The sequence below is a fragment of the Scomber scombrus genome, chromosome 24 (genome assembly GCF_963691925.1).
Source record: "Scomber scombrus chromosome 24, fScoSco1.1, whole genome shotgun sequence".
In the NCBI taxonomy this organism is placed as follows: domain Eukaryota; kingdom Metazoa; phylum Chordata; class Actinopteri; order Scombriformes; family Scombridae; genus Scomber; species Scomber scombrus.
Genome location: NC_084993.1, coordinates 12,083,154 through 12,101,115, shown reverse-complemented (window position 1 = coordinate 12,101,115; position 17,962 = coordinate 12,083,154). Strand labels below are relative to the sequence as shown.

The 17,962-nt window shown below is 39.6% G+C and overlaps 1 protein-coding gene across 1 annotated transcript; it reads right to left on the bottom strand.

Annotated features, from left to right (window-relative positions):
• Positions 1 to 8,709: 8,709 nt before the first annotated feature.
• On the bottom strand, positions 8,710 to 17,309 carry LOC133976439 (cyclin-T2-like). The gene is made up of 9 exons (XM_062414651.1): positions 17,108 to 17,309; positions 16,551 to 16,632; positions 16,311 to 16,439; positions 15,140 to 15,200; positions 14,765 to 14,827; positions 14,589 to 14,634; positions 12,334 to 12,497; positions 10,967 to 11,037; positions 8,710 to 10,855 (listed from the first exon to the last, which is right to left on the bottom strand). The coding sequence occupies exons 1-9, from the start codon at positions 17,263 to 17,265 to the stop codon at positions 9,797 to 9,799; spliced, it is 1,833 nt and encodes a 610-aa protein (XP_062270635.1). The 5' UTR covers positions 17,266 to 17,309; the 3' UTR covers positions 8,710 to 9,796.
• Positions 17,310 to 17,962: the final 653 nt, after the last annotated feature.

The following is a 17,962-nucleotide window of genomic DNA, read 5'->3' as shown; positions in this document are numbered from 1 at the left end:
AGTGAAATACAGCAAATAAAGATACATCTTTGTTTAAAGTAGCATGGTACAGTATGAGTGTGCTGCATGAGGATGTGCATAAATATACCCAGACAGGCAAATACCCTTCATATGCTATTCATAGTGTGAGATGTACAGCACCATATGTGCTGGAATGAGTGATGAAGGACTTTATACTTCCACTCCACTACACTTCAGAGGGAAATATTGTACTTTCTACTCCACTACATTTTTTTAAACGTGAGGGGTGGTGACTGCTGACCCTTTGGAGGGCCTCCACCCCTAGGTTGGGAACCACTGGACTAAACTAACTGTATATAAAGTAGTGTAAACTAGCTCCACCTCCAGCAGCTCCAACAGTAACATGCTGCTCTAACACTGATGCTTCACTATTAATAATCTAATGATGTCATATATAATAATATATCAGTCAGAGGACCAAACCACTACTTTTACTGTAATACTGCATACTACATCACTCATAATACTGCAGTACTTTTACTGTAATACTGCATACTACATCACTCATAATACTGCAGTACTTTTACTGTAATACTGCATACTACATCACTCATAATACTGCAGTATTTTTACTGTAATACTGCATACTACATCACTCATAATACTGCAGTACTTTTACCGTAATACTGCATACTACATCACTCATAACACTGCAGTACTTTTACTGTAATACTGCATACTACATCACTCATAACACTGCAGTACTTTTACTGTAATACTGCATACTACATCGCTCATAACACTGCATTACTTTTACTGTAATACTACATACTACATCAAGCTCATAATACCACCAGGTACCACGACTGGTAGCCTAAGAGGATTGTAACCGGCCATCTTTCCACTAAAGCATCATTATACCCAACTTTAAATTGGGTTAAATTCAGGCCAAAAAGGTCAAGAAACTCCTTCTACACTAATAGCAGACAAGTAAACACAAATAGGTCAGATTTTTTCTCCATCACCTCCTGAAGCTCTGTAGCTGCCCCTTGTTGTATTGTGTTTAACAGCCAGCCACTAACTTGCTGCCTGCTGCTAGAAATGAGGCAGACACTAAACACTAAAAAACTCCCAAAACAATGATAACAATGATAAACATATACATTTATACACACTGTAATTCAATTAGTAAAATGCTCTGTAGGGTTAAGCATGGTTGGTAGATTGTTTTATTGTACCTATCAAGCTTATTTATCTTAATAATAATTCATTCTTATTTATGTTAATAGATTTTTTTATATTCCTCATACAGCTGCCTGATGTTGTTTTGTTAATTATTTGTGTTGCATGTACAACAAATTGCTCCAAACAAATAAAGTTGTTTGTATTGTATTAGTGCACCACTCACTGCTTATAGAATGGGTTTTTAACTGGATAATTAGCTCATGTCAATACTTTGTGTAGATTAACATATATTGTCTATGTCAACAGTTACATTATGTCAACAGGTTATTTGTAGTACTTTGGGAAGCAAATCAACGTAACTAATAAACTAAAGTCTGTTAAGGAGCCGCGGCACTGAGAGAGAAATCAATCACAGTAAGTAAGACAGTAATATCTGACTGGAGGTAAGAGAGAAAAACTGAAGTCTCTCTGTCCAATCAGGCAACAACAACATGAGACTGGGAAGAATAATCAGACCTATTACAAATGAACTGAACCCAATACCTGCTTTAAATCACAACTATGGTTTAAGATCATTTTACTGTACATGCACTTAAGTTTGGAACAAAATCACACATCACATAGGAACTTGGAAATTTACATAGGATATTTACCCACTAATGTCTCAATAATTAACCTCATTATTCCCTTTGAATTCCACTGTAACACATCTGTAAACATCTTAAATGTGTACACTTGTTATTTTTTACTGTATTATCGACAATCCACTCTTAAAAATAATGATGTTTCAGTCCAAATATATGCAGATTATTGTTTGTTTAACTTGTTAACTTTTATTATCTGCCTGCATTGTTTTATATTTTACTGCTTTTGTCCTCATTGTGGGACAGCAGGAAACTTTGTGGAAAACACTTTCTAAACTGAGTCACAGCTGGTCATTTTCTCCATTACTCTGCTGTTTTTTTTCTTGCTAAAAATAAAATAAAAACTTATGGTACAATAAAAAAATTTTTTTTTTTAATGATTTACTAAGGATTAAAGGAGCAGTGTTCAGCATATGGAACTGCTTCACTGCACACAGTAATGCCATTGCAGCAGATACTGAGAGATACTGCATTTAAACAGCAAAAACTGAGCTGAAACCGAGTTATCTTTGAATGAGGTTGAAATTAAACTGTCCCGACAGCTGTGATAGAGCTCAGGGGTTCATTTTTGGAAGAGCTGCTATATCACAAACAATCATATAAACATCATTTGTGTCAGAGCTGACCTGTCCATGTCGGGTGTGTGAAAAAAAAAACAACAGATAACATTAATTACCGTCAGATCTTGACTGATCCTGTTTGCGTGTCTGGAGATTTGAGTCATTAATTAAGTTAGTGCTGCTGTGACATGTGCGTAAATGCGCACAACTGCTCTTAATTAGGAGACGCGTCTATTGTTTCAGCTGCTGTACGTGAAACAAACAGAAAATCACGGATGTTCACGCAAAATCCCGGATTACATTCCGTGACACGTGACCCACAATCATGATAATACTGACACATTAATCTAACATCTCACAGACTTGTCACATTAATAGTCTATTTGCCTTCTGACGGGCATGTTGGGTTAACGAGTTTTCCTCCTGTTCATACTGACTATTAAAAGATCTCCTTCAAATGTGCTTTCAATGGAAGTGATGGAGGCCAAAATCCACAGTGTGTCCACACAGTCATTTAAAAGTTGAGGCTTCAGCAGTTTGAGATAGTCATATCAAATGGATATCTGCCACATTTACAGTCTTTTAGCATCAAATTCTAATCAAATTGTGTGTCCCTGTTGAGCTGTGGTGGAAGTAGGCTATAGTAATAAAAAAGAGGGACTTTGGCACTAAAAAGACTGTAACGTTGAAAGATGTCTACTTGATTTGACTCATTCGGGTCTCTGAAAAGCTCAATATTAAACTTTTAAATACATTTTTGCACAGAAGGAGGACTGTGGATTTTGGCCTCCTTCACTTAAACATTGCAAGTCCATTATTAAGGGATCTTCTAATTGTCAGTAAGAACAGGAGGAATGATTTTGGCACGAATAACTCATTTTAATAGTCATTTGGACATCTGACTTGTTTTAAGACAGACTTGAACAATTGTGAACCCGTCCTTTAATATACTTAAGATTCAAAATACTAAAGAGGTAAAATAGGGTTAAACTCAACATACATGAAAGTTGATTTGGACTTTTACGATTGACCAAACTCAGTGTTATAATGTGGAGAAGTGGCTTAACACTGGAAGCAGCAAAGTACTGGCTGCTCTTATGCACAGCACAATATCTCTCCCACTGCTCAACGTTCCACTCTAACAATAAATAACAGATTTTGAGGATCAATAATATGCGAGGCAACACTAAAAATATCAGCCCTGAAGACACCACTGCTGCGAAGACTCTGCTTTCATGTTACACACAGTCATCTACACTACACTACCATACAAATAAAGCTGACTTAGACCAGTTACAAATCTTAAATTCTTTGGTGTGTAGACCATTATTTGTCCAGATATTTAGAGTTAGATGATTAGCTTAGCTTAGCATAAAGACTAGAAACAGGATGAAACACCAAGCTAGCTGTGCTCTGACTTCCAGGTCATTTTAAAGCTGACTGATTAACACATTAGCCTACATATTTTTTATTGAATCCATACAAATATCAAAGTGGAAGAACAATATATAGTTTTTGGCTATGTAAAAAGGTGAAAACAGAAACATTACATTAAACTCTCTATGTCTAAAGAATGTCATGGCCAGGTCAATAACTTCACTGTCTCCTTATTCTAGAATGTACCCTTTATATCTACATATCTACATTGCACCACCAAATTTCTACAGTAGCCCATAACGGACAAACCAAACTACTGCTTCTCGAGAAGGCCTGTCCTGTTTTTCATGAGTTTCGTGGCCACTGTAGATTCTCCTACACACTTGGAAGGGGTGTGGGAGGTGAAGGGTATTCAGACACCACTAGATGTCACTAAATCCTACACACTGGTCCTTTAAGAACCACCCAAAGAACTCACTGTGATGTTATATTTCACTCTTTTGAACGTGTTTCAGTTGAGTTTTCATCTGTGTATCATTTTCTATCATCTGGATCATATTTAATAAAAAATTCAAAAACAAAAACAAGACTCTCCATCTTGATATTAATCCCTTGAGTTGTTTAAGCACTGATGACAAAAGCCGTAGCGGAGTATAAACTGAACCATTAGGGGGGGAATAATTATTAGGGTAGGTATTTTCTTGGTGTTGTGATTGCAGGGTCATTATGCTTTCCCTAATGAAACAAACCAGCAGAGAGCCTCCATCTCAGCTGTAGCCGTTATCATCGCCCTTCAGAGGATATAAAAAGGAAAACACTTCAGCAGCAGGCTAATTAAAACCAGAGAGGTCTGGATGAGAAGGCCTAACAACCCACACAGGTGGCGAGCACGTCACCGAGTGTGTATTCATGTGTGTGTGTGTGTGTGTGTGTGTGTGTGTGTGTGTGTGTGTGTGTGTGTTAGTGTGAGAGAGAGAGAGAGATACTGTAGCACATCATGTTTATGCATGTCTCTATGTGTCTGTATGAGTGTGGGTGTGTGTGAAGCAGCAATTCATGCTTTTTTTCTTCTTCATTTGTGTGTGTCAGTGTCAGTTCGGAACATCTACGAGTGTGTGAGAGGCAGCAAGGGGTGATGTTGAATGTGTGTGTGCTGCTTTGTGTTTATTTGAGGCAGCAGTTTCTGTTTGTGTGTGAGTGTCAGAGGTGTATGATTGTTAGAGGTGCTTTCCATTCATTTTAATGGCTTCAGCCTCCAACTGCTGTCGGTTCATTCTGCTGCCTCCACCGCTGACAGGAAGGACCTAGCAGCTTTCATCTGACAGGACCCTGCTCAAATAGGCCATTGGTGCACCATAATTAGTTCAAATGTCGAAGGCGGTGAATTATTGATGATTGGGGACGAGTATGGAGGAAGACATTTCACATCAACTGCTTGGCTTCCTTTTTTTTTAGCTGTCTCTTTTTAAAGGACAGCTGGTGCTCTGCGGTTCCCACCACAAACATGAATCTCTGGTGTTCTGGCCACGAGAGGATGCATTTGCATCTGGCGGAGAAATAAACTGGGGTAGTAAAGGGAATAATTACAGAGGAAAACAGTGAAATAATGTCTTGTTTTTCAGTGAAAACAGCTGGCTTAAGAGAGCGCCGCTGCTTTTTTCTGCCATGTGAAAAAAGGGATACCTTAGGTTAGAAACAAAAAGTAAACCACACCATGAAGACACAGGCTAATTTATGCTCCTGCCAATCATTGAATATAATTGCGCTACCATGCCATAATGGAAGCTCAGGCCCAGTCATTTCCCCCCCTCCGGCTCTATCTCAGGTACTTAGAGGGGTTTGCATCAGCTCCTGATTTTTCAAGAGAGACCTCTCAGACAGAAATGACAATGGACTTTCAATGGCTCATAATTATGCCACTTTCCTGCACAATTTCCTGGGCATCATTTGCATTAAGACTCATATGTGTATAAGTGCACCACATGCTGCTCTACAAAGGCCTTTTGATCAACTCCACGGCTGAAAATTACCAAGTGCGCTGACATTTCCTGGAATGTGTCTGAGCCCACCGCAGTCCGACAGTTATCAGAATCTGTTAATGAGATGGATCCAGTCCAAAGTTTGTGGCTGTGTGTGTGTGTGTGTGTGGTTGTTGTGACTGAGGATCGCGAGGTGTGCCCATGGCCACCTTGGATTTATGGCACGGAAGCCGGCGTCCTTTTCAAGGTTACACAACACTGCGTCTTGTTTGCTTTTTTTTTTCACACACACACACACACACACACACACACACACACACACACACACACACACACACACACACACACACACACACACACACACACACACACACACACACACAAGAAGAAAAAAAATCATCTCAAAACAGAGAAAATGATGCTGGATGTCTGTCCTGCTGGAATGAAAGGCCAAAGACAACACTGCCATCTAGTGGACATGAAGGAGTACAACAACAGCTTTAGATCAGAGACATATTGAGTGATTTTTGCTGTAAGCTACACCAAAACCTGCAATTCTGTGTAAAAAAAAAAAAAAAAAAAGGCTGCCATGACTGATATTAGTCTAAATCATCTTTTTTTGCACCCATCTGGCAGCTGGATAGCATTAAAAAGAGCTTAAGGAAGCGTATTAGTAAAGAAACTTCCCTTTCCTTATGTCTAACTTAATCCTAACTTTTCAAATTGTTCCAGCAGTCTCAATCTCTCTGCTGGAACAATGATAATGGAAATAATGGTATTTGTGTCTGGCACCTTTTGCCTGTGCAGGGCTATATATATGTTCCTGTTCTTTTGAGTTGTAATTAGAGCTTGTGTTTTCCTTTTCAGATGGCTCTTAATTCTGGGATTTGTTGCACACAAAAGCCCCTCGCATATCTCTTCCTCTCTGCGGATTTTTTTTCCTGAGCAGTAGGCGTTCGGAGGCTGCTGAAAATAAATCATCACCCTCCCACCAGTAGCCTATGTGAGAAAGTCCAGATGGTTGAATTTTCACTGACGTCCTCCCGATGAATTTCCCCATTGTCTTCCACACTAAAATTAGAAGGTAATACTGGGTGAAAACGCTGCGTCTGCTCAGAGGGTGCTAGTTAATTATCAGGAGCTGGATTTATGTTCCACCCACAAATGAACCCTGGATGCTGTGTTGTGCAAGGGTGGAAATGTCCAAAGCTCTTCCAAGTTTGTTGAAGGAGCTAAATGGCAGGTTTCATCTCTTGTGTAAGAACTGAAGGGGGAAAAAAAGGTAATTTAGCAACTAAAAGATGAGTATGTTTCTCCCAAAATGCAATTTAAAGACAAAATCCTGCTTAGATGCAAAATGCAAATATCATGATGAGTCCTCCCATTAACATTAGTAATTTAATAGCACTGCAACCCAACTACTAATCACTGCAGGTCTCTATTACAGCTCCACTGTTGCTGTTTTTACACCCAGCTCACACTGAAACCTGATGCTGCAGTCAGTTAATGCATCATTATATCCAACAGTGGGTTTTGTTGGTTTCTCGCCTGTACAAAAAAAAAATCGATGAATCAATGAGGCTACATGTAAGCAGGCGGCAGGAAATGACCGTTATGTGCTCCCGTTTTGATGGAAATTCTTTTGGCGGCGTTTGACAAATGACTGTTTTATCTTCGAATGCAGCAAGGGCTTAAATTCAATGGGGAATAAATCCAATGTTATGAGGCTGGGATTAAACCATCTGCATGATTTGGCAGTTCTTTGCTTCTTTCTTTTTTGTTTATTATGCGTGCTATATTTGCTTTGAAGGCCAAAATTAGGGGCTTAATTTTTATTTTCTTTGGTTTTTTGAGTAGTGTGTAAAGTGAAACTTGAGTGAAGTGCTCCATCTCGATTTCATCCAGTCGAGCGAGGTTTTAAAGCTGCACAGGTTTACCTTTTGTCAACGTCAGGCTGCACAGATAATCAATATTTTTAAAAGGCAACTCGATCAATAAAAAGTAAAAATGCCTTGGAGGGACTGCTCCATCTATTGATTGCTATTTAACACAATATTTCATTCCACTATCCACGTGTTCTGTTTCACTGTGTTTTCTAATGGTTAATGGTATGAGTGTAGAGTTGATTAATGTATGTGTTAAACTGAAAAATGAGTCGGAACCTACAAAGTTTATCAAGAATCTCAAAACTCAAGGTCCACATGGTTTTTCCAGAGCTTTTAATCACATGTCATGGTCTTCTTCCTTGACTTACTAATAAAGAATAATTACTAATTACAAACTCTCTATGCCGAGGTAGACAGTGGGTTGCAGCTTAAAGCACTAGAAAATGCTAATAAGTGGACTTTGAGTTGTTACTTTTGGTCAAAGTACCATTCTCCATGGTGAAGAATTAACTTCTTAGAGCTTAATTAGTTTAATTGGCAATAAATAGCTTTTAATGCATTTTTAAGAAAAAATAAATAAAAGCAGCAGTGGTTACCTTAAGTCTGTTATGATAGATTGAATCTCTTTGGTTTTGGACTGTTCATCAGATTAAACGAGTCATCTGAGGACATCGCTTTGGGCTCTGAGAACTTGAAAAGGGCATTTTTCATTATATGCTACATTTTATAGATAACACAATGACTGTAATAATCCAGAAAACAAATCAATTAAGAAGTCAACGTAGCTTTTAAAAACTAGAAGAAAACAGAACATAACTAAGGCTGGGCAATACGGGCAAAATCAAAGATCACAATATTTTTGACCCAATACTTCGATATTGATATTGCGATAATATCGTAGGGATGAAATATTTACACAATGGGATTTTTTAAAGAATAACCATCAGTAATGTGGATATAATGACTAAGCTACAACAGTCTAAATTGAGAAAATGACATCACTTTACTTATTCAGCTTTTAAAACCTTAAAAAGACAACATTTATAATGATATCCAAATCTAAGAAGATATAAAAAGGGGTAAAAACATGTTACACATCAGACACCGAACAACATAATAGCTTTGACGTGTAAAAATCACTTTTACACCTTTATTTGGGCTCCCAATACACAAATCGAGGATATGTTCATCAATACAGAGTCTGCTTTAAGATCTCATGATACACTGAATGGAGGAAAAGTCTGGACTGATGTGATCAAACCAACAGTTTTAATTCTGAACTACAGTCCTATATACACAATCTTGTTTTTAGAGATCTGTATTTTCTGATAGTTAATTACATTATCATACTGAGTAGCGATTGACGAGGTACAATCACAAGGCCTTTTTTTGCGATTTTAGTCGATATATCTTTAAATGCACTTTTCACAGAAGATGAAACGTAAACTTCATTTGTAGCTCTATAATGAGTCTGCGACATTTAAGTTTAGGTGCGGCCTTGGAAGTCCCGATAAACAGCAAATAGACAGCAAATGGAGAGTTGGGCTCACATTTGTATTGTTTGTTTTTTTGTCGTTTTTTAACTTTTTAAACTATCGATTGCGATCTTTGAAAAAAGTAAGCAGACCGTGTTTTTTTTTTCTCTCCTCAGACAGAAGTTTTGTCGCCTTCGTCAGCAAACGGACGAGGTGATACATCTCCACGGATACAGGTAACAAACCCAAACAGAGGAAGAGTCGTTCTTATATCAAAAAAGTTCAAGACCTGAGATTTTTAGTGGAACAAAATGTTATACAGGAACAACAAAAAAAAAACAAAAATAAAACATGTCATGTCAAACTGTCTGTAAACTGTCACGATGGCTGCGAACACTAGCTATGTCTTCCCTTTTGTGACCGAAAACATGCACGTTTAAAATCATAATGTCAGCTCGCGTTAAAACATGTTTAAAATCCCATTTTTCCAGCCAGTTTTCATTATTCTGTGTTGTTTCTCTTTTTGTTTGCAAGCTAGTAGTACACAGCTCTATGCATATAATTTTACATTGTTGACAGCTTAAGAATCATCAAGAATCAGTGTGTAGACACGACTGAGGGTGATGCAGAAATTCAGATAACTTAAGACAAATAAATTCATTTTTTCTTTTAAATTCTATTAAACATGGTAATACCTTATTGTAGACAACACTGTGGACTCTCTGAGGGTTACAAGTTCATTCCTTGGGCACTTAGTAAAGAGTCCAGCATGTCAAAAGTGTCTTTGTAGTCAGTGTGTTGGCCGTTAGACGTCAGCATGCCGTTGGTGCCGTCGTGGCCGTGGTGCTCCATCATCCTCTGGTTGCTCTCTGTCGCGTAGTGGGATGAGCCGTTGCCCCCTTTGGAGCTCCTTCCGCTCTTGGACGAGTGGTGGTGGTGGTTGTGGTTGGCGGCGTCCGAGTGAGGCCTCTTCCGAGACGAGCCGGAGGAGCTCCCGTCGTTGCCGGGGGCTCGTATAGATAAGGAGGCGTTTTCTATTGTCCCTCTGCTGTTTCCGCTGAGGGAATAAGCGTGTGAGTGGCCGTGTTTAGAGTGGCGGTGGCTGCTGTGCTCTTTGTGCTTGTCTTTTACGGGTAGGCTACCGCCCTGCTCCGAGCCTCCGTGACGCTCCGACGAAACTTTGATTCTCATCTTGAGCTCCTCGCTGGTGGCCGAGCCGTTCTCGGAGAAGGAAGGGGGCATCCGAGCCTTTTTGGAGCTGGATTTTTCTCTCCTGCCTTCTCCCGACTGGCCGGCCTGCTGCGACTGAGAACGTTTCTTGTGGTGATGAGAGGATGTGAGAGCCGGAGGAGGAGCGTACATGTCTGTGCCCGGCTCATCCTTCCCGCCGTTCTGCATAGCCAGCTCCGCCGCGTGTTTCTCTCTGTACTTTTCCAGAGTCAAAACTTTCTGCGGCCGTGAAAAAGCGGCGGCGTTCGCGGCGAGCTGCTGGTTTTTACTACCGGAGCCGCCGGCTGATTTCTGTTCGTGTTTGACCACTGTGAAGTCTGAGTGGGCGACCTGGGGGAACGGATCATAGTCACAGCTCTTTGATGGGTCGCTCATGGGCTGGTAGGAGGAGAAAGGGGCAGCGATGGAGTTCAGGGAGGGCATATCTGAGGAGTCTGACGATGAGGTGGAGGGGAAGAAGGAGTTGTTGACACCAGAGAGGCTGTCTAAAGACGTCCCCTGGAAGGGACTGTCCACTGACGAGCCGTCTGTCTTTGGCTTCTTTGCTGCTTGAATGGCCTAAAAAACAAAAAAAACACAAGACACTTTATTAGTGCTGAAATGAACCAGTCCAGATATTCACATTGATCCTCTGCTCTAACATACCCCCAACATCTGTTTATGACTTACCCTCCAGTTTCGTATCCTCTTCAGTCTGCTGGGCGTCTTTTCCAGGATCTGAAGGAACTCGTGTGTGAGCTCTGAAACAGTGAAGACAAACATGTCAGTGATCAGACTCCTATCAAACTAATACATGTGACACTATTTGCTGATATTTATTGATCATGGCTGAGACAATAATATGATAACTACATTTGTTAAAGCCAGTTTAATAGAGGAAACCACAGACAGCTGTTTAACCTTCCCACTGATATAATTTAAAACATGTTAGACCCTGATCTCACCTTTCAAATCTGTTTACAACACTGCAATTATCGGTTTTAAGTTGAGTATTTGAAACACTGATTTTACCATACGCACAAACATGAGGGGTGGAAGTACGAAAATTCATTAATAAAAATGCATATGAATTGAAAAATAGAGTAAAATGAATGAGATAAAAATTAAAGTGAGGTATTATCAAGTGATTTGATTAATTTAAAGCCAATTTGATGAAAAAAGTTGATATGACGAACACCATCTTTCATCTTCTTACATTCATTATTCACAGCACAAATTTGCCATTTATCATTTACAGAAAGAGTCTTCAAGGGTGGGAGTTGCAAAAAAGAACAGAACAAATAGAAGTGATGAAAATGTATATGAATGGCAAAAATAGAGTGCTAAATTGTCAATTTGATCAACTTGATTAACACTGTATTTGAAACAGTGTTACTGTGATAATAATCTGGGTTGTGTTCATCATTCACAGCCAACTGCCATTTATTTTTATAACTGAGCTATTTTTGATACTTCCTTCCAAAATGTCAATCAAACAGCACACCACTGACTAATTAATGGAGATTTTGGCTCTCAACTTGCAGGCACGGCCTTTTCATGGTACTTGGAAAAGCATGAATAGTGGGGTGAATTAATATTAAGGCGAAACATAACCTGCTACAAGACAAGAAAAGTGGGTTGAATAATGATTTTTTACTTTGTACAAATATTTTTTTAATTGATTTGTTTCCAGGAAAGAACAAAAAAAGAGCCAAATAACAGCACATTTCACATCCATTATTCATTTTCATCACCTCCATTTTAATCAATTCATTTGTGTTACTTCCAGTATGATGGCAGAGGAAGAGTTATAACAAGGCTGTAAGGCATATTCAGACTTATTTGTTGTTTGTTTGTTATTCAAGGTCTCTAAATCCTCAAATTGCTTGATTTGTCCGACCAACAGTCCAAAACCTGAACATATACTGTGGTATTTATTTTGGAGACGCCTTTAGGTAGAAAAAAGGAGCAGCAACAACACTGTTAGATGCCTCTAAATCCTACACGCTGGTCCTTTAATGTGTAACAAACTGAAATCAGAGGACAGAAGCTCTCACCATCCAGCAGCTGTAACGTTACGGTGCGGTCCACGTACTCCCACCAGTGCTTGCCATCTGTAGACACGGGGATCTCCCAGTTGGACCACTTGCAGGCCAGGTGGATGCACACGCACGCCACGACTGTGGGTCTGTACTGCAGGCAGAAGGTGGTGAGGTGCAAACTGCAGGAGGGGGAAGACAAGAACACACAGAGGAAAGATACACCTGTCAGCTGAGAGGGCTTTTTTAATACTGGCAGTAAAACATGTTCTACAGAAGTGACAGTCCGACTCAGTTATTCACACGTCACAAACACACTTCCTTACCTCGCAAAGCTGGAACATCTAAAACATGTTCCTAACTGCCTGAGTGAGACCAAATTAGCTGCTTTTTTTTTTTTAAAGCTTAAATCACATATAACAAAATATAGAGATGTTTTAATCAGTTTTAAGCCGTATTATTGTTTCTATTTCATATTTTAAAAAAAGGGGAAATTAAGAAACATTTACAGTGTTTCTCAATCTCTGAGTAAGCAATATCAAATTTCTTCTCAAATGACGTCTAGATGATTTCCAGAATGATTATTTTAGTGTAGAATTAGTGGTGACAGCACATTTCAACACAAAGCAGCTGTCTCCTCTGTAAGACTGAGAAACACTGAAGCTGGAGGCCGAGACAAACGAAAACAGGCTTTAAAAGTCTTCTACCGTTAATATCCCCTGCACCCTGAATCCCAAACTACACTGCAAACTACCTCTCACACACTGGCACTACAAAAAAAAAGGTAGAGAAGAGAAAAAAAAAAAACCAGGTCCTGTGATTATCAGATGTTACAATTACTGAGTAAGAACTGAACTGAAAGTAGGCCTATGACTGATATCACTCCTTTCTCAGAGCACAACTCGAGTCATATATGAAGCTTCTCATACTCGACTCAGTGACAATGAGACCTATGAGTGAATGTCACGCTGCTCACAACAATCACACCCATGTGGTAGAAATTGGGATGATGCATAGTTGCATTTTCAGACATTAGTGGTAAGAAGTACCACATCTTTATATAAACAGGTAAAACTGACAGTTATCAAGGTTGAATGTAGTTATATTCAAACCTATGATGCTAAAATTAACACACTTATTACCATGTATTGTACCAATAACAAGTAATAAAAAGCACTGTAGTTACAATGACTTAAACATCACTGTTGCTAAACTAGTTTCCCTGGTTTTGCACAGTATGCACTATGTTTTTGATTCCTGCACAATGTCAGTCACAAGTATAACCCTTAATAACCTCAAATCAAAAAACCTCTCACTTCCCACAGCCTGTGTGAGATCATGGAGACTCCTAACAGATCAGAACCCTTCTCCAGCTCTATCACGTAAAGTTGGAATCATTCGGAAAGTTGCTAAAATGCTTTTACTCCAAATTTTCCTCACGGAGAAATTTAGACCAGTTAAATCTTTGTGGAGCTTGAGAGATACAGACAAATCCATCAAAAATAACTCATACATACTATTTCTAAATATTTCTAATTCATATTAGATTTTTGCCTTACTTGTAGTACATTAAGTGCTTTTAAAAGGGAAACAGATCTAAACTGTAGGTTCCATCATTATGCACAACAATCTCACAGACTGCATATCAACCTATAAGTGTCTGTAAAACAAGTAGAAAATAAAAAACACCTCCAGAATCAGTTCCTAACATACACAATCAAAACAAGAATAAAGAATAAAAACATTTCTGCTGCACTTGTTTCCTCTTTAAAAGACAAAACAACTGTTTTCTTTCTAAGATGTTCATAAAAACACTGAATCCTACTCCACAGTAAACGCACTCAGTTTGCAGTATAGTTTGGTCTTTCATTGTTAGCTCGTTTGGGGTGAAAAATATGGAAAAAATTATTAAAAATTTAAAAAAGAACTGTAAACTATACTTACCAAAACAATCTAAAAGTTTAAGAATCTTTAGTGGCAATCTATATTCAGGCTACCATCTGAGTGTTTTTTAGACATATGCACTCTGTACCAAACAACCTTGAGAGGTAAACAGCACCACTACACTCCACATTGTGCATTCAACCCCTATGTGCCAACACAGAGCCCTTGTACATTACACCGCACACAGCAGCCTTGCAGGTACTTCCCCCTATGTGGGGGGGGGTCCCAGACAAGGCGCAAGTAGGGCGTTGGACACAGGAAGGGGGACCCTGCAGGACAGGAAGCCATAGTGTGCCATTACAGTGCAATAATGGGAACAGGATAATAACCTGTTGGTAGCCATGAAATAGGAAGTCTGAGCCAAATCCTTGCTTGCTGTAAAAGAAGAAGAAGAAAGTTGATATTAGAGGTGTTGCAATTAGCATTTATGTACATTTAAATTAGAGAGTACAATTCATGCAGTTGTATAGATTGGTTCCAAAAGTGCAGATAAAGAAGGTAGTACCTCGCACTAGCTGGGAACACCTCACAACATCTGTGTGTGGATGATCAATTGTTATTTCAAAACCTGCAATCGAGATGTGGAACGTGGATGATGAGCCGCTGGTGCCAGCACAATGTCACAAAACAGCAGAAAAAGCAGAACTCACGGGTGATATTGTGGTTTACGTGTGTTTGAGGGAAGAAAAAAAAAAAAGGAACTGGAGGAAAACCTCAAGTGTTGTCTGTTAAATAGCTGAAAATGCAAATTTGACATATCCGACATCAATGTGATGTGCAGGTGCTGCTAAAAACGGCTGAGTGTAGAAACCAGCGGAGCAGTTCAAACACAGCAGCATCTATCTTAAAGTGTGAGTGCGGTACTGAAGCTTTAACTCACCCAGAGTCTGCAGCACTATTGTTTCCAGTGCTACCAGCTCTTGTGCCTGCTGTTGGAATGCCTGAAAAAGAGAGAAACTATTTAAAATGTGCTTTACATCAAGTAGAAACAGATTACTCTCATCAGCATTTAAATAAAAGCATCGCCCACTGAGAGAAACTGTAACAGTTAGCAGAGAGCCATCATTTTATACATTTACATAATGCAGCCTTCCACTTTAAAAGACCTGTGAACAGCCTCAGTTGCTCTCTTAAGTATGGATTAAATGTTCATCACTGTAAATCACTCAAATCTGTATTAACCCACAATGTAAATCCTGTGATAAAAGAACATTAAATAACATACACAGCTACATTTTTCTGTGCTTAGATGTGAGTGGATCTGTCTATAAACTGGCGAGAAAGGAACGGCCTTTACATTGACATTACAGCTCATACACGAGCGGGGAAGGAGACAGCGGAAGCTATTAGCTGTATGAAACTCCACAGTCGTAACACTGCGATAGGTTGACTGTGGAGATTCAAATCGTGACATTTCAACGCCCCGGTGGGGGTACAAAATTGTGGCGCGGTCCTATCAACCATGAGGTGACTGCACAGCTGTGACACGTAACATTAATGTTTTCAAGCACCCCGTTTACTCTCATAAACAAATTATTACAGTAATTAGATTCAGTGTTGTTGAACTACTATTTTTACAGTTGATTTTATTGATTTGGCTTACTAAACGTCAGATAATTATGAAAACTCAATTACCTATAGGCAAAGGCAACTATTTTAACTTGCTGATTTTGCCCGATAACAAGTTCATAACCGTTAGTTTTTAAATTGGCCATCACATAAGACAAAGATGAGCAGCAAAAGTAGCATTTCAGCAAATATATTTCTCTGCTACACATTGCAGCTGTAGTACAGATGTATTTTCTCTCCTCAGCCTCACAGCGTCACGTTACCAACAACTGTGTACACAGCCGAGCACACATCTTCCTAAGAAAATGTGCAGAACAGTTGGAGAGATGTCAAGATTTGATAAGCATCATGGAAAATGTACCTCTGTGTCCAGTAACTCACGCAGCATGCATTTTGGCCACGTTGTAAAAACCACATGACAGCATAATAACAAACATCTGGCCGCTTTCATGAAAACCAAACTTACTCATTGTTTAACTTACATTGCTCTTAGTGTCTAGGGCAGTCTCTTGAGGGTTAATGCAAGCATGGGCTATTTTAATGACATGCTCCAGCTTCCTGGGCTGCTCCTCAACTTTAGCTGCCAGGAACAATGTAGTTTGGGAAATGATCTGTGGAGAAAAGAGAGAAGAGAAAAAAAAAGAAAAAACCTCTTGAGTTTTCATAGCTGGTGCCACCAGTAATTATGGCATAAGCCAACACTGCAGTGCAGCTGTACTTACATTTCTATGGAATTTGGTGAAGGAGTGGATCATATAAAACCTGTGCATATATACTATAGCAGTGTTGATTATTAGTTGGGAGCTGGGTGTACAGTTAAGGCTTCAAACATGGATGATACACATATTTTATAAGCTAGGTGAGCAGACACTTAGCAGCTAGCAAAACGTGTCACCTGCGACTTAAAAGCAAACGCAGTCATTAGTTTAGACTTCAACAACTTACATTAGACATAATTACATACGACATTGTGTTTAAACAACACGTGAAAGCAGCGTTAGTTATCATATATAAGTGGTATCATTAGACGCAAAGCTAACAATAGAATCTGCTGTCAGAAGGGACAAAACAATAGCTAAGCTAGCATGCAGGCCGCAACACCTCCAGCCGGCTTTTAGCTTCGTGATAGCGGATTAAAAAGGCTCATATAGTCGGGAAGGACTCTGATGTAATGAAGAATGTTTTAAATGTGTGCCAAGAGTTAAAATAAGAGCTCTGGCGAGCTATTCTGCGAGCTAATGCTAACTGCAGCTAAGCCGGGCAGTTTAAGAAAGGATACACGTTGAGTCTCTGGCCGATATCTTGGATTAAGTTGGCGGCCTGCTGCCGGTAAGAGAGCTCCCTGTCAGCCTCTATCCCGGTGCGTCGAGACGGCGTGTTTTCCAGCTGCTCCCGGGTGAAGAGCCATTTCGTGGAGGGTCCCCGGTGCACCGCCATTACGCTCCCACACAGCCAAGCCCGACGGTGCTAGCATCGGGAGGGGAGCGGGGGCGACGGGGGCACCGGAAGGACGAAACGAGCAGCCGATTTAAAAACCGGTCGTTCGGTTTGTGAACAGCGCCCCTTAGCGGCGGGCGTTGCAATCACAACAGCCATCCTCCAAACCAATCTGTGATATGTTGGATAAAAATGTGTGAATCGACTAAAAAATGAATCTATAGAAAGATATTATACAGATGCACAAAATTATATTATTGCACAAGAGGTTAAAAAGGCACAAAAAGTTTGCATATAAACTCATTGGTCTGGAATATTGCACAGAATTGCAACATGAAACGCTGTATGATGGCAGATCCAAACTGCTCAGGATGATAAATATTAACTGATTGATTAACAATTCAATTAAGTTTATAGAAAAAAAGTTTAGAGTTTGGAGCTTTAAAAGCCAACCTGCTCTGTGATTTAGTGTCATGGTTATCAGGGCTGAGATAGCAAGGCCTTATAAATAAAGACACAGGTATGCTGGTGCCCTGTAGATATCAGTGACGACATATGACCTTTTCATATAACTTACACTGGTGAGTGAAATAGCTGTCTGCTGTAATGAGTCGAATGGCACACTGGTGTAGAAAGTGGTAAAAAGTGTCTAGAGGTTAAACCAAAATCCAAACTAATTGTATGCTGCACCGTATCA

Coding starts and splice junctions, on each gene's coding strand:
- LOC133976439 (XM_062414651.1), bottom strand. CDS start 17,265: ATGGCGGTGCACCGGGGACCCTCCACGAAATGGCTCTTCACCCGGGAG. Junction 16,633..17,107: donor ATCGGCCAGAGACTCAACGT/GTATCCTTTCTT, acceptor CTGTACACCCAG/CTCCCAACTAATAATCAACA. Junction 14,828..15,139: donor AATAGTGCTGCAGACTCTGG/GTGAGTTAAAGC, acceptor TCTCGATTGCAG/GTTTTGAAATAACAATTGAT.